This window comes from Haliotis asinina, chromosome 9, assembly GCF_037392515.1.
Source record: "Haliotis asinina isolate JCU_RB_2024 chromosome 9, JCU_Hal_asi_v2, whole genome shotgun sequence".
In the NCBI taxonomy this organism is placed as follows: Eukaryota; Metazoa; Mollusca; class Gastropoda; order Lepetellida; family Haliotidae; genus Haliotis; species Haliotis asinina.
In genome coordinates, this window is record NC_090288.1 from 56,247,654 (window position 1) to 56,260,727 (window position 13,074).

Here is a 13,074-nt window from a genome sequence, read left to right on the forward strand (position 1 = left end):
CAGTCTTAATCAAATTCCACGGGAAATGCATCCAATATACAATTATAGGTTGGTGATAAGGCCAATACCTGTTTTTAAGGACCCGGGAAAGTAATACTGACCGAGGACGAAGACCGAGGTTAATATTGCTTTTCGCGGGTCCATAAAAACAGACGCGGGTCCATAAAAATTGACCGACTTCACCAGTCCATAACCGAAGAAAAGCTTCTTAAACCAAATCATGATCATGTAGTCAAGAACGGTAATTATATTTTCACTACAAACCAGTAACGTTCTCGTTGTGGAAACAATGTCTATGAATTTAGATATGTGAATAACAGGGTGAAATATACTCTATGAATAATAGCCTGAAAATAGGTGCGTTTTGAATTTTGATTTGAATACAGTTAACGATGATGAAAGTATGCTGTCCATAGGATTGTTCCATAGTTGAGGAGATGCGTGACTGAAGGTCTTCTGTCCATAGCTGTTAAGATTTTACTTTGGTATGTTCAGATGTTCAGAGGATGCAGATTTTGAGATCGAAAAGTCTTTTTAGGGATGTAATGTACTAGCATATCAGAGAGACATGATGGTGCCGTGCCATTCTGACATTTGTACACCATACATGGCACTTTAAATTATATTTACAGACGAGTGTTACATGTTGGAATATTGCTGATTTCAGCGTTAAAACAGCCCCTAAAAGACGAACAAAATCCCAAACGACAACAAACAATAACAAGAATAGACAAAGTCACCGATATCACCCGCAATGACACAATACTCTTCACAAATGTGTCCATTAGTTATCACTATGTGGGTTTCATTTTATGTCACGTTCAGCAGTATTCCAGCTCTATGGCAGCGGTCTGTAAATAATAAAACCTGCACCAGATAATCTTTGGATCAACAGGATGAACATCGATTTACAAAATGGTAAGTGTCAACCAAGTGTGGACTTTATTGCAAAGTGGAAGGGGACTTCTGAAAGGTTTTAAGGTTCTGTTCCGGAAAAGAGCATCAACACCAATTTCAGTCAAAGTCAAAGTTGACTTGCTATGTAAACGCAACATATGTTTTAATCAGAAATCCCAAACTAGGAAGAGCCACCAGTACACTACAAATTCTATCTATTGCCAAGAAAACTAGTCAAACTTGTTGCCATGGATGCATAAAAATAGTTTATCTAGAAATCCAAAACTAACAAAAGACACCAGTTCACCACCAGAACTATCTATGTGTCAGGCTTAGTGAAGAAATAGTGAAGGGTTTTAAAGTTCGCTGAAAAAGCCCAGAAACATCAATTTCAGTCAAAGTCAAAATTGTTGCCATGGGAACGCAAACAGATCATATTCACCAATCCAAAACTACCACAAGGCACCAGTTCACCATAAGACTTATCTGCGAGGGGATGTCAATAAGTTTTGAGCCTTGAGCATTTTTCATACCCAGGTGTCACAGCCTATGGTACGACATTGAACCTTGGGGTGTAGCTGATGTGATATATAAGTTTTGGTATCCTACTCTCAGAAGTTATTGAACAACTCACATTGACATAGAGACCCCCCTCACGGCAGTGAAAATGAATAAAATTAAGTATAGAGCAGTAATTAAGTTTTTAGTTCTTGAAGGAAACTCGGCGAAGAACATTGAAGAAAAGCTTTCAGCAGTTTATGGGAAGTCTTCCCCTTCATCTGCTACCATCAAACGATGGGTCAATGAATTTAAGCATGGTAGAGAGAGTCTTGAAGATAACCCCCGTCCAGGTCACCCAACAACAAGCACTAGTCAGGAAAACATTGACAGAGTGCATAGATTTGTGCTGGACATAGAGGAGACCACGGGCATTTCACACAGATCCATCGAGACAATTCTTCATGAACGTCTTCATGAACGTATCGTCATGTCTAAGGGTTTCGCCAGTTGGGTGCCAAGAATGCCTACAGATGAAATGAAGCAAACCAGGGTCACCATAAGCAACTCCATGCTAACCAGATACAACAAGAACCCAGAAGATTTTCACTTTAGGCTAGTAACCTGTGATGAAACCTGGATCCACCACTATGATCCTGAGAGCAAACAAGAATCCATGGAATGGAAACATGTCACTTCTCCCAGGACCAAAAAGTTCAAAGCCTCCAGATCAGTGCAGGGTAATGGCGACAGTCTTCTGGGATAGCAAAGACGTCATCCACATAGGTTACTTGTCAAAAGGAAGAACAATGAATGGGGAATATTACGCTAACTTGTTGAGGCAAGTGTGACAGTCAATCAAGGAAGATCAGACGTGGTATTCAAGACAATGCTCCAGTACACACCTCTCGCGTTGCAGCCGCTGCTGTCCAGGAATGCGGGTCCAAAATCTTGCTGCATCCCCCCTACTCTCCAGACCTGGCACCAAGTGATTACCATCTGTTCCCAAATCTCAAGAAACACTTGCGTGGTCGTAGATTTCAGGATGATAATGAGCTTATTGCTGCTACTGAGGCTTGGTTTGAGGACCAAAAATGGCGCCTTCTACAGAGATGGCATCAGAAAAGATGGAACAAGTGTCTTGACTCACAAGGGGACTATGTTGAAAAATAAATGTGGTTCATACCAATATTTTGTGTTTTTTTATGCAAGGCTCAAAATGAATTGACATCCCCTCGTAAGTGACAAGTTAGGTGAAGACATATTGAACGGTTTTAATGTTCTGCTCCGGAAAAGGCAAATGTGCACAGACGCTTGGACGGACGAAGCACATTTTTAATACCCTCCCCAAAACACGTTGCGGGGAATAATAAACAGAACAAACAAGTGCAAAGAGGAACAAACGGGAAAGCAACAAGATAATCCCCCTAGAAACTCCAAAGCTTTACCGTCTACCACGGACAACATCTGAAAAACCATGCACCTTTAATCAGGTTAGTACCATCGTACAGGAAATCACCACTTTCATAATAAGCAATTTCTAGGTGAACGAGCAACAATCAAAACCTGGAATATTGGCCTTTTACTTTTAGACACCTGGAGTAACGAACTTGAATGACCGGAACAACGGCATCTTCACTAATAGTGAGTGAGTTTAATTGTACGCCGCTTTTCGCAATATTCCAGCAATAACACGGCGCAGGACACCCAAAATGGGCATTTCACTCGTTGATAAGAACTGACTTCAATAAGCTGTTGCCCAAAGTTCGATATTTAAACGTAGAACAAGTGTGCACGTTTTGGGTAAATCTGTTGCATCCATAAACGCATAACCTTATTAACGAGATAAAGCATTACTAGTGGTGTAATCATAATCCGCCATTCAAGCCGTTGTGAATCGACATGAGTCTGTGGAAGTGTTTCTCGTCTAAGACACACGCGATGTGCCGCCATGCACATACGCAAATGATTCACCCTAAAGGTACAGCAATACCGTGTGCATATTGCACGTGGATTCCTGCTTTGTAAACAAAGATGTCATACAATCAGTAAAGGTCGACGGCCTTCATCAATTCGGTCGCTCCCGTCCTTAACGCTGATTCACCCTGTTGTAGGCGAACGGAAATATAAGTGCAAGCTTTGATTCAACTGACTCAGTTGGGCCTTCAGAAGCTATACTTAACACCGGCCACTTAATAACAGTGTGAGTCATCGTGATGTCCCCGGTTTGTGGCCGACTGCATAGAACAGTACAAGAAACAACGCCAACCGTGGAGGAGTTGATAGTGTGATCGATTTCAGAAGAGCTGCACCAAAAAAGTTCTCGACATTCCCAAATTTGAGCTATATGTTTCCACATATGATTCTATTGAACGGGTGTCTTTGTTGTGAATCAGCGTTGATATGATACACCTAATATTAATATTATATAGCAATTAGATATTACAATAAAATGTATGGTATAGATCCGCTTTCACTGGGTTATCTATCCTACCCGTTTCAAGCGGATTTTCCATGCAGTGCCAAGAAATGAGTTAAGGAGACTCAAGGGTCATGTTGAACATTTACCATGCTAATAATCGGAACGTTTCACTCTTGTGACACAAGTAACTAATTTACGTTATCAAAATGTACGTTTTTGTGAATTAGGGTGACAATTCGACAATAATTCCAGAAATAGGAGAACTTCATGCCCAATCATTAACATTTAGGCATAATTTCAATTTACATAAACTCTTCCATGGAAACAAGATTCAGTTATGTTCTAAATAATGAGTATCTTGTTTTCAGAAGACATGCCTAGATGGCGGTATTGGACAGAAGTTGAAAGGGGTCAAATAACTAACCTCAGAGATTCTGGGGTGACTTGGAAGAATATGCAACAAATCATTGCTTCAACATTCAAGGCAAGTGGTAGTGTAACTGATCGTATAAGATCCGGCAGGACCTGATGAACAACTAAGCGTGGAGACAGAATTATACCAAGACTGTGCCTGAGAGACAGATTTGTGACGCAGCATATACAGGGGCAGACTCCGAGGTATTTTAAACCGACGCATCAGTCGTTTATATGAATTTGGCCCCAAATGCTACGAACTAAACACTTTTTGAACAGACGTCAACGGAAAAAGATATTTTTTGAGTCTAAGCACATGAGCGTTTTGGTGAGCACATGAGCAGGATTGGAACAAGGTCATATTGTCCGACAAATCACTATTTTGATGCGTCAGTAATAGACGCCGAATGGAAATATGGTGTTGTTCTCCCGAGAGTTATCGTCATTACTGCTCTCAGCGCACGTTAAAGCACCCATCCCAAGTCCATGCGTTGGGCCTCGTGTCACCTAATGACCCGGGTATCCTGAAAAAGGTGCCTGGAACCCTGAAGAGTTTGAGGTACCAGCAAATAATTATAAATGATATCAAGCAACACCGTGAATGTCGCGTTTATGCCCACAAGGAAATTCGTATTCCAGCAAGATAAAGCCCCTGCCCATGTATCGAAATCCACGCGCCATATTTTGGCGACCCAAGGGGTACCAGTGCCTGACTGGCCCGAAACTTCTCCTGACGTGAGTCCCTCCAGTATGTCACTGGTAAAAGAAAGTTGCCACAGACACGCCTACATGAAGCTCAGAGCTTAAGGAAGCGGTTAAGTGATGATTTCCATAAGCCAACATTAAGCAGAGAACGGGGAATATACCCTTAACAACAATCACCGACAAAATTCAAAAACAATTTTCGGAGAGGAATATATTTTGTAAATCATGTCATGAATAGCTAATGACTTAGATACGAGAAGTGAAAATATATTCAGAGTCACCGCCCTGTTTCCTTTGCAAAAGCAATCTCTCTTAAAAATCTATTTCATAACAATGTCACAAAGATGAAAACAAATATATCATTATATCAAACGTGTTCAGAATGTAAATTCCTCTGGAATTCCAAGTTATAAGTAATCCCGATGTTGTGAAATACGTTTCACCACAGCACATACCAGATGTGTTTCAGCACACGTGCGCAAACCCTCATTAATGAGGTAATGAAACTACTGTCTCGCCAAAAAAAAGACCATATCGCCTATGACTCACTATCAAGTCGTCATGATACCGGGTGTTCGCCCGCCCATGGGTCACTATTTGAGCATCTTGTCTCTCTGGTGACAGCCGTCGAAACACATGCATAGTTAAGACAAGTGTTCATTTAAAGTACACACAACATATGGCACAAGTCAAACTATGGAAAAGCATCTGACAATGATTTTAAATGCTTGCAATTTGGAAATGTCGTGAACATTAAACTTTCCGGAAAGTGAAATGTTAGATCATGATCAAAGTTTAAATATCCCCGACAATAACTTTGATACAGAGTATACTTTACATAATTACTTGAAATACATTTGCTGTCAAAGGTCCAACTTTGTACCTATTATCTCTGGTTATATAGTGTTTCGCATTCTCACGCGCATAGTAAAATGTAATACATATTTCAATGCTCATTAACTCTGCAATGTGAATTTTCCCCGGCATAATGTCAATTTATTGTCACGTCATGAAATTGCAACGAAAACAATAAAAAATAAATAAATATATAATACAGTCTTATCTGATGTCATTAGAACAGACCCCAACAGCCTTTGCTGAGCAGTAAGTGGATCCTGAAGTAGGCATACCACGTGGATCCGGAAATAGGGCACTTCGGCGATCCGGAGGTAGGGTGCTAAACGGATTCAACACGGTGACTTGGTTCACTGGTGTCATTATTCCCTGTCGACATAGACGTCGGTCATAATATCAACCACTTGATTACCCATGAGTTGTAAATCAATAAGCAACATAATGCAGAGATATGGGATATCCACGTGCACAGTTACCCAGAACCGTTGTTGCTCAGCAAAGGATACGTATTTGACCAAGGTGTTTGGTGAGACACATGTGTGATACATGCTTACCCAATCATATGTCTGAACTAACCATGTTGTCTTGAGGCATTTCGCTACTGAGTGAACATACAGAGCCTTTGCAAATGATAATCACTTCGTGGTTCATCGTTGCTAGGCTCGGTATTCAATATAGATCATACAGAACGATCATCGTTAAACGAATATCGATCGATTATCGATAAATATCGTTGAAGTAACTCTGAGTAAACAATAAATTCCATTTTTATTAGAATTTGTAAAAAAAAATGAAAGAAATCAACATATTTCACATCGGTAAATATACATAATAAAGATTGGATTACCAGTCGTGCAGAACACGTCAACAAGAGATCAGTCAACAATTAAAGACCTAACCTTGTGTATTTCTGAGTAAATGTTTTTAACATTTTATCACAATTGTCCATTTATGATATTGTCGTTTACATAATTTTCATATCGATAATCATTAACAATAATTCCATCGACAGCATTTCTGATTATCGATCTTGTTTATCCAGTCCTAGTGGTTTGCTATTTTCCCACTCATGATAAAGGTCTGACAATTTCGCTTAATCAGTGCCAGTATAAAGTGTAGTCTAGTGGCTGAAGCGTTTCCTCGTCACTTTGAAGAGCCGGTTCGTTTCCCGACATGGGTACAATGCGTGAACCTCATTTCTGGTGTCCCCAGCCGTAATATTGCTGAAACATTGGTAAAGGCGGCCACAACTAAGCTCACTCACTCCCTCCCTCACTCACTCACTCACTCTTATGTTCATACAGTCTACTGGGGAATGCATGCGGATTTCGTATGACTTCAGTATAGGAGGGGGGCGGGGCATCTGGTGGAGGAACATCGGGAGCACATGCAGGGGGTGCTGTTGGGGACATTGCGATAGTAGATACAGGCTCGGTGCCGGGTTCACGGTGGAAGGCAATGCTGGCACTTGTTTGGGTAGTCCTGTTATCAGTCTCTCCAGTAGTCCTGTAAGCACCCCATGGGCTGTCCAGTGCAAAGTTATTGCGTGTGCCGTTGTTCCATGTCAAGTCTAATGGCTTGTCTCGACCTGGAACCAAGCAACACAACTTTATTCAAAATGTAGGGCGTCAACACCTGAGAAGAAGCGATGCCATTTCACGAAACATCACCATCCGTCTTACCTGACACAGTAATCTTAGTAATCAGCTTTACTGCACTTCATCATTCGTCTCACTTTGCACAGGTGCACTGTGTCTGACACAGGTGTTGCACACACCTTAAATATCATAGTCAACAGAATATACCAAGAGCTCCCAAAGACGCGGGCATACATGAGTAGCTATCATCGACAAAACAAATATCTTTGTCTGGGGCAGCACAGTTGTCTATGTTTGCCTGAGATGTCTGCGGGGAAGTCGTGAAGGGGGTAACACTCACCTTTACAGCAATCATTGCAGGTATACCCCATGGACTTCAGACAGCAACACACTATGAGAGCAATAATGATCAGCAGTACAATGGCTCCTGCTCCAATGCCTAAACCCAGCTGAAGAGCGACTCTGAAACAGAGAGGAAACATCAAATATCGTTGCTCTGATGACGCACGTCTGGCTTGATCGTCAGGCGATATTCATGCATACTCTTCACTCACCATAGTTGCTGTGTTTAATGAACACTCAGTCTCTCCGATACGAAACCTGTCTGCGCCAGGATCTGACGACTCCTTCTATCACAATCACAATGAAGTAAAGGTGCTACTTGAACCAATCACGTGTAAGCTTTCTTATATGATTCGGCTTCATTTCTTACTTCCTTTACAAAGCACAGATACGATGTACTCGTATAGGTGACGAGGTGTGAATGCAATAGCCAAAGTCAAAGTGTGTTCAGGTTTCAAAATTGTCCAGTGTAAATGAAACAGTTGTACATTTCAGAGAAAAAATGTGAATACAAACCCTACATACAGCATGTGTGTACAACAAGGATGTGATAAACACAAAGAACATTCAAATTTGTTCAGCACCCTTTGATATATCTTACTGTTGAATGAGCCCCGATCTTAAAACTATGGAGCATATCTGGAATCTGGCCCTAGTGAAGCTGCTTTACACGAGTCATTGCGTAACGTCCGTTTAGAAGAGGCTAATAGGGGCTATTTATCTGCTTCGATAGATCCGACTGATCCGCGAAGCTGATTGGAAGCTGACGTATTCACCTGCCCATGAAGTGACTTCCTGTGGGGTGATCAGATGTTCCTGAACAGAAATGAAACTTACTTGTCTAGATCACAGCAGTACTGCTTGTCGACTTCCCCACAACACCCGCCTTTGGAGGCACAGTCGAACCGGGAGGTTGAGGTGAATGAGCTGTATTTGTCGGCCTTACAGCAGTACTTGGCATACTTCTCTGAAATGTTCCCGCAAAGATGCGGATTAGGAGCGGTCTTCACCAAACTATGCTTACAATATCGGGGGACCTTTGCTAATGCATGTTATAGATGCTCATGGCGATAATCACTGAATTGTCTGGCCGATCTGTTAAAAACTGCTATCATATAGCTGGAATATTGCGGTGTGCATCCTCGATATCTCCAGTGTATACGTTCCGATAAGTCTCCATTATTCCCTGGACGCATCTACGGCTCTGCCCGATAAATTTATTACCTCCCTTTGCTGGCTCCGCCTTCTCACAGTAGCCAATCAGCTAGGCCGCCGTTATAACCGAGCTTGCCAGTGTCAACAAAGGTAGCGGTCGCAACTGCGAAGGTTTGCTCGCAGTGCGTCCAAGAATTTAGGGAAATCATACAAACAAATTGACAGGTCCGAAACTTTAAAACAACATATGCAAGAACGCCTTCTACCTCTTCCAGAGAACCTCTGCATGGTTTCTGCTCCCAAGTACAACCGGTTAGATAATTCAAAAAATGAAAGTGAGTTGTGATTGGTTCGCTCAACTTTCCAGCGTAGACACCTGACAGTCAAAAGACAGTCAAGGGAGGTAATAAATTTATCTGGCAGAGCCGTAGATGCGTCCAGGGTATAGTGGAGACTTATCGGAACGTATACCCTGGAGATATCGAGGATGTGCGGTGTGAGGCTTAAAGGTTACATGCAACGTAAAACACAACTTTGCAGATTCTGATACCTTTCGGTATGCACTTACCGAAACAAATCAACAAAAATGCCAGTTCAACCTATAAAGTTAAAAATCACGCGATAAAAAAATTCCGCGAAATCGGAGTTCAAACGATGCACTAAATTTCCCCCAGCACCGGGGAGCTTGAAACAGTATGCATGCTCTGAGTATGAGGTCGTGAGCAGCTGTTTAATCTTGGTTGTGTACACGAACAAGTAAATAATCTACTTGTTACATAAAAACACGTGTTGATTGTGGTAAGCAGTCGCTCTCACAAAGAAACCTCAATGTCTGGTTTATTGACACCCATATGTCTGCCTGCCTGTCTGCTTAAGACAATATGCCATACCAGGGAGGGAGTGAGTGAGTGAGTTTAGTTTTACGCCGCTTTTAGCAATATTCCAGCAATATCACGGTGGGGGACACCAGGAAATGGGCTTCACATATTGCACCCATGTGGGGAATCTAACGCGGGTCTTCGGCGTGACGAGCGAATGCTTGAACTTTACAAAATATATTGATTTATGACTCGTGCACCCGAGTCCTGTCTCTGCCACACTATGTATTTAGGCATGTGTGATACTTGTACACGTGGCATGTTATTATATCTGTGGGTTTGCAAACAAACTACATCGAAAATTTTCTCGGATGACTGGATCTGACGGAAACTGGTGCAAATCCTTGTCGGTTTCAAGTCCTGCTTCGTATGTGGATGAAGGGCAGTTTCCAGCCACGCAGTAGTTTACCATCTCTACTGAGATGATATTGATTGGATCGAACGCAAATTCAGAGAACATGCATTTACAAAACCGAACATCTCTATATACATTCTTTCTGGATAACAACTTTTTCTAGTAAGTGTATATGATTTTGCTTGACAACGGTATATGAATCCATACTGAAACGACGGATCAAGTACAATATTAAAAGTTGTTATCCAAAAAGAATCTTACCTTCTTGTGACTCGCCATATTTCTAAAATGTCCATCAAACAGATAATCTTTCTGTACACACAATGAGCCCTCGGCGTATCAGCAAATGAGCCCGCCGTTACATTTGAGTGCACACCCGTCCGCTATGACTGGGTTCGGTATCCCGAGGGTTTCGTTTCGGGGGAAGTAAGCCCAAGTACAAAATATTGCACGTTTGAATTGCGATTGTACGTTTATAATTTTATTTGTTTTTTAGAAGCAGCAATGTATACTATAAGTCATGAATAAGTGATAATTGTGTTTTAATTATGTTTGATTTTTTGGTTGCATGTGACCTTTAAGACAACACACAAACATACAATCAAATGAACTGAAACAGAATCATAGATGTGTGTTTGTATAGGATGTTTCGTCTTAATGCAGTGTCATAGTAAACACGGTTGTTCATCAGCAGTATTTACTGACTCATACTGGTCATACACTGTGACCTGATGTGCCGGCTGCTCAGATTCGGTGACTCATTTAATTGTGTATCATCGTGACCCGGTGACGCACTGATTGTGTATCATTGTGACCTGGTGACACTGATTGTATGTCATCGTGATCTCAAGAGTTATTGTGTGTCATCGTGACCTGATGACTCATTGTGTGTTATCGTGACCTGATGACACTGATTGTGTATCATTGTGACCTGGTGACGCTCATTGTGTGTCAGCGTGATCTCAAGAGTTATTGTGTGTCATCATGACCTGATGACTCATTATGTGTCATTGTGACCTGGTGACCTATAGTGTGTCATTGTGACCTGGTGACACTGATTGTGCCATCATGATCTCAAGAGTCATTGTGTGTCATGGTGACCTGATGACACTGTGTTTTAATGTGACCTGGCGACACTGATTGTGTCATCATGATCTCAAGGGTTATTGTGTGTCATCGTGACCTGATGACTCATTGTGTGTCGTCGTGACCTGGTGACCTATTGTGTGTCATTGTGACCTGGCGACACTGATTGTGTGTCATCGTGATCTCAAGAGTTATTGTGTGTCATCGTAACCTGATGACTCATTAATTGTGTTTCATTGTGACCTGGTAACACTGATTGTATCGTGATCTCAAGAGTTACTGTATGTCATCGTGACCTGATGACACATTGACTGTGAGTCATAGTGATGACTCATTGTGTGCCTCAATAGTTGTTTGTCACCGTGACCTGGTGACTTATTGATTGTGTGTCATCGTGATCTCGAGACTTATTGTGTCACGGCGACCTATTGTGTGTCATCGTGATCTCGTGACTTATTGTGTTGACCTGGTGACTCATTGGTAGTGTGGCATCGTGACCGGGTGAAATTTTCTGAACAATGGTCATTATCGAAACCACTTGTTATTTCCGATTTGGTATTAAACACTTAAGTATTTTGTTTTCTTGTTTAACGGGGCATTCCAGCTATAGGTTTCTTATTATTTGTATTCCGAAATCCTCATATTGAAAAGGACCCTTGGAGTCTGTTCCACTATCCTATATTGTTCTCTCTTGAACGTGATTGTGATTGAACAGTTACACACCGTTGTGTTTATGTTGCTTGATAAGCCGAAATACTTCCAGTTCAACACAACCTCATTGTGGATGGCTAAATTAAGAATAGGTCGGGGCCAATGTTGTACTTCGAGACTGCTGTTATTTCGACATATCCAGGTTGATTCATATTTTAAGAGATCTACAACTCTGTTGATAAAAGTCGTTTCCATAAAGCGTGCATCGACCCTGTTATGTTTGACCTTCATGGATATCGTTCCCAAAGAGCTGGGACAAAACGCTTGTGTTTTTTCCATGTAATACCGTGGACCTTGCACCGACACATTATTGAGTTAATATCATACATACCTTCGGGTATATCAACTGGCCTCCCGTTGTTGATATAGGGGCTGTCACAAGCCGCGCCGCCGTAGATCACAATAAATAATGCTTCTGTTTACATTGGAACGTGTTGCACTCATAGGATATAATATCACAGGGATAAATATTAACGGTGAACCGTTTTTATGACAAGACAGTTTAGCCAGTATATATTATTAATCTAATAAACGTTGATTATTTGTTGAAATTGAAAGTGTGTATTTACACTTTTACTTGATACGTGTGACAGTTGTGAGGTTTCAATCTATTCACTTTCTACAGTCTGAGCTTACAGGTGTGAAAGTAGGTCATGTTGTCCGGTGAATTCACCTTTAAACCTTTGGATCTGAATTACCGCTATAAACAGGATGTTAATGACGAGAAGTAACAAATATGGGTAAACAAAGACTTACCTGCTACATAGTGTACAAACAGAAGACACACAACAGGGAAAGTTGATGTTCTAAGTATACAGTCCATGCACCACCGTAGGTTATAGTGACGCGTGTTGAGTGCAGCGGTGTCACATGTGATAGTGTCCCGTGTAATAATATACACCAGGAGAAACCATTTCCTTCACGTTTTTACGATTTAACACTCATTAAAACGTTAAAAGCAAAAGCAAAAGCAAAGGGAAACCTGTTTGTTACTTATTTCATTTTACTGAGTACACGACAAGCGGTTTTTGTTCGTTGCCCTCACACAAATAAAAATGTGATATGGGAAAATCGTAAGATTTTGTCTATAGGTGGCATTAATTTAAGGTGTAATTTAGGATATGTTGAAGATGAATTCCATTTCCTTCTGCTGTGTCC

The 13,074-nt window shown here is 41.3% G+C and overlaps 1 protein-coding gene across 2 annotated transcripts; it reads right to left on the reverse strand.

The window, feature by feature from the left end:
- Positions 1–6,540: 6,540 nt before the first annotated feature.
- On the reverse strand, positions 6,541–12,784 carry LOC137296279 (uncharacterized). Of its 2 annotated transcripts, XM_067828033.1 has the most exons (5): positions 12,673–12,773; positions 12,248–12,316; positions 8,569–8,698; positions 7,730–7,851; positions 6,541–7,379 (listed from the first exon to the last, which is right to left on the reverse strand). In XM_067828033.1, the coding sequence occupies exons 1-5, from the start codon at positions 12,737–12,739 to the stop codon at positions 7,072–7,074; spliced, it is 696 nt and encodes a 231-aa protein (XP_067684134.1). In that variant the 5' UTR covers positions 12,740–12,773; the 3' UTR covers positions 6,541–7,071. The 2 variants fall into 2 exon arrangements, with proteins under 2 accessions (XP_067684134.1, XP_067684135.1); XM_067828034.1 differs by lacking the exon at positions 12,248–12,316 and having other exon boundaries at positions 12,673–12,784.
- Between the last annotated feature and the right edge of the window lie 290 nt (positions 12,785–13,074).

What these genes read in the sequence shown, in the direction of transcription:
- LOC137296279 (XM_067828033.1), bottom strand. Translation starts at nt 12,739, where the DNA reads ATGGACTGTATACTTAGAACATCAACTTTCCCTGTTGTGTGTCTTCTG. An exon ending in GTTTGTACACTATGTAGCAG is followed by an intron (nt 12,317 to 12,672) that starts GTAAGTCTTTGT and finishes CATTATTTATTG; the next exon opens with TGATCTACGGCGGCGCGGCT. An exon ending in CTGCAATGATTGCTGTAAAG is followed by an intron (nt 7,380 to 7,729) that starts GTGAGTGTTACC and finishes GCTTGGTTCCAG; the next exon opens with GTCGAGACAAGCCATTAGAC.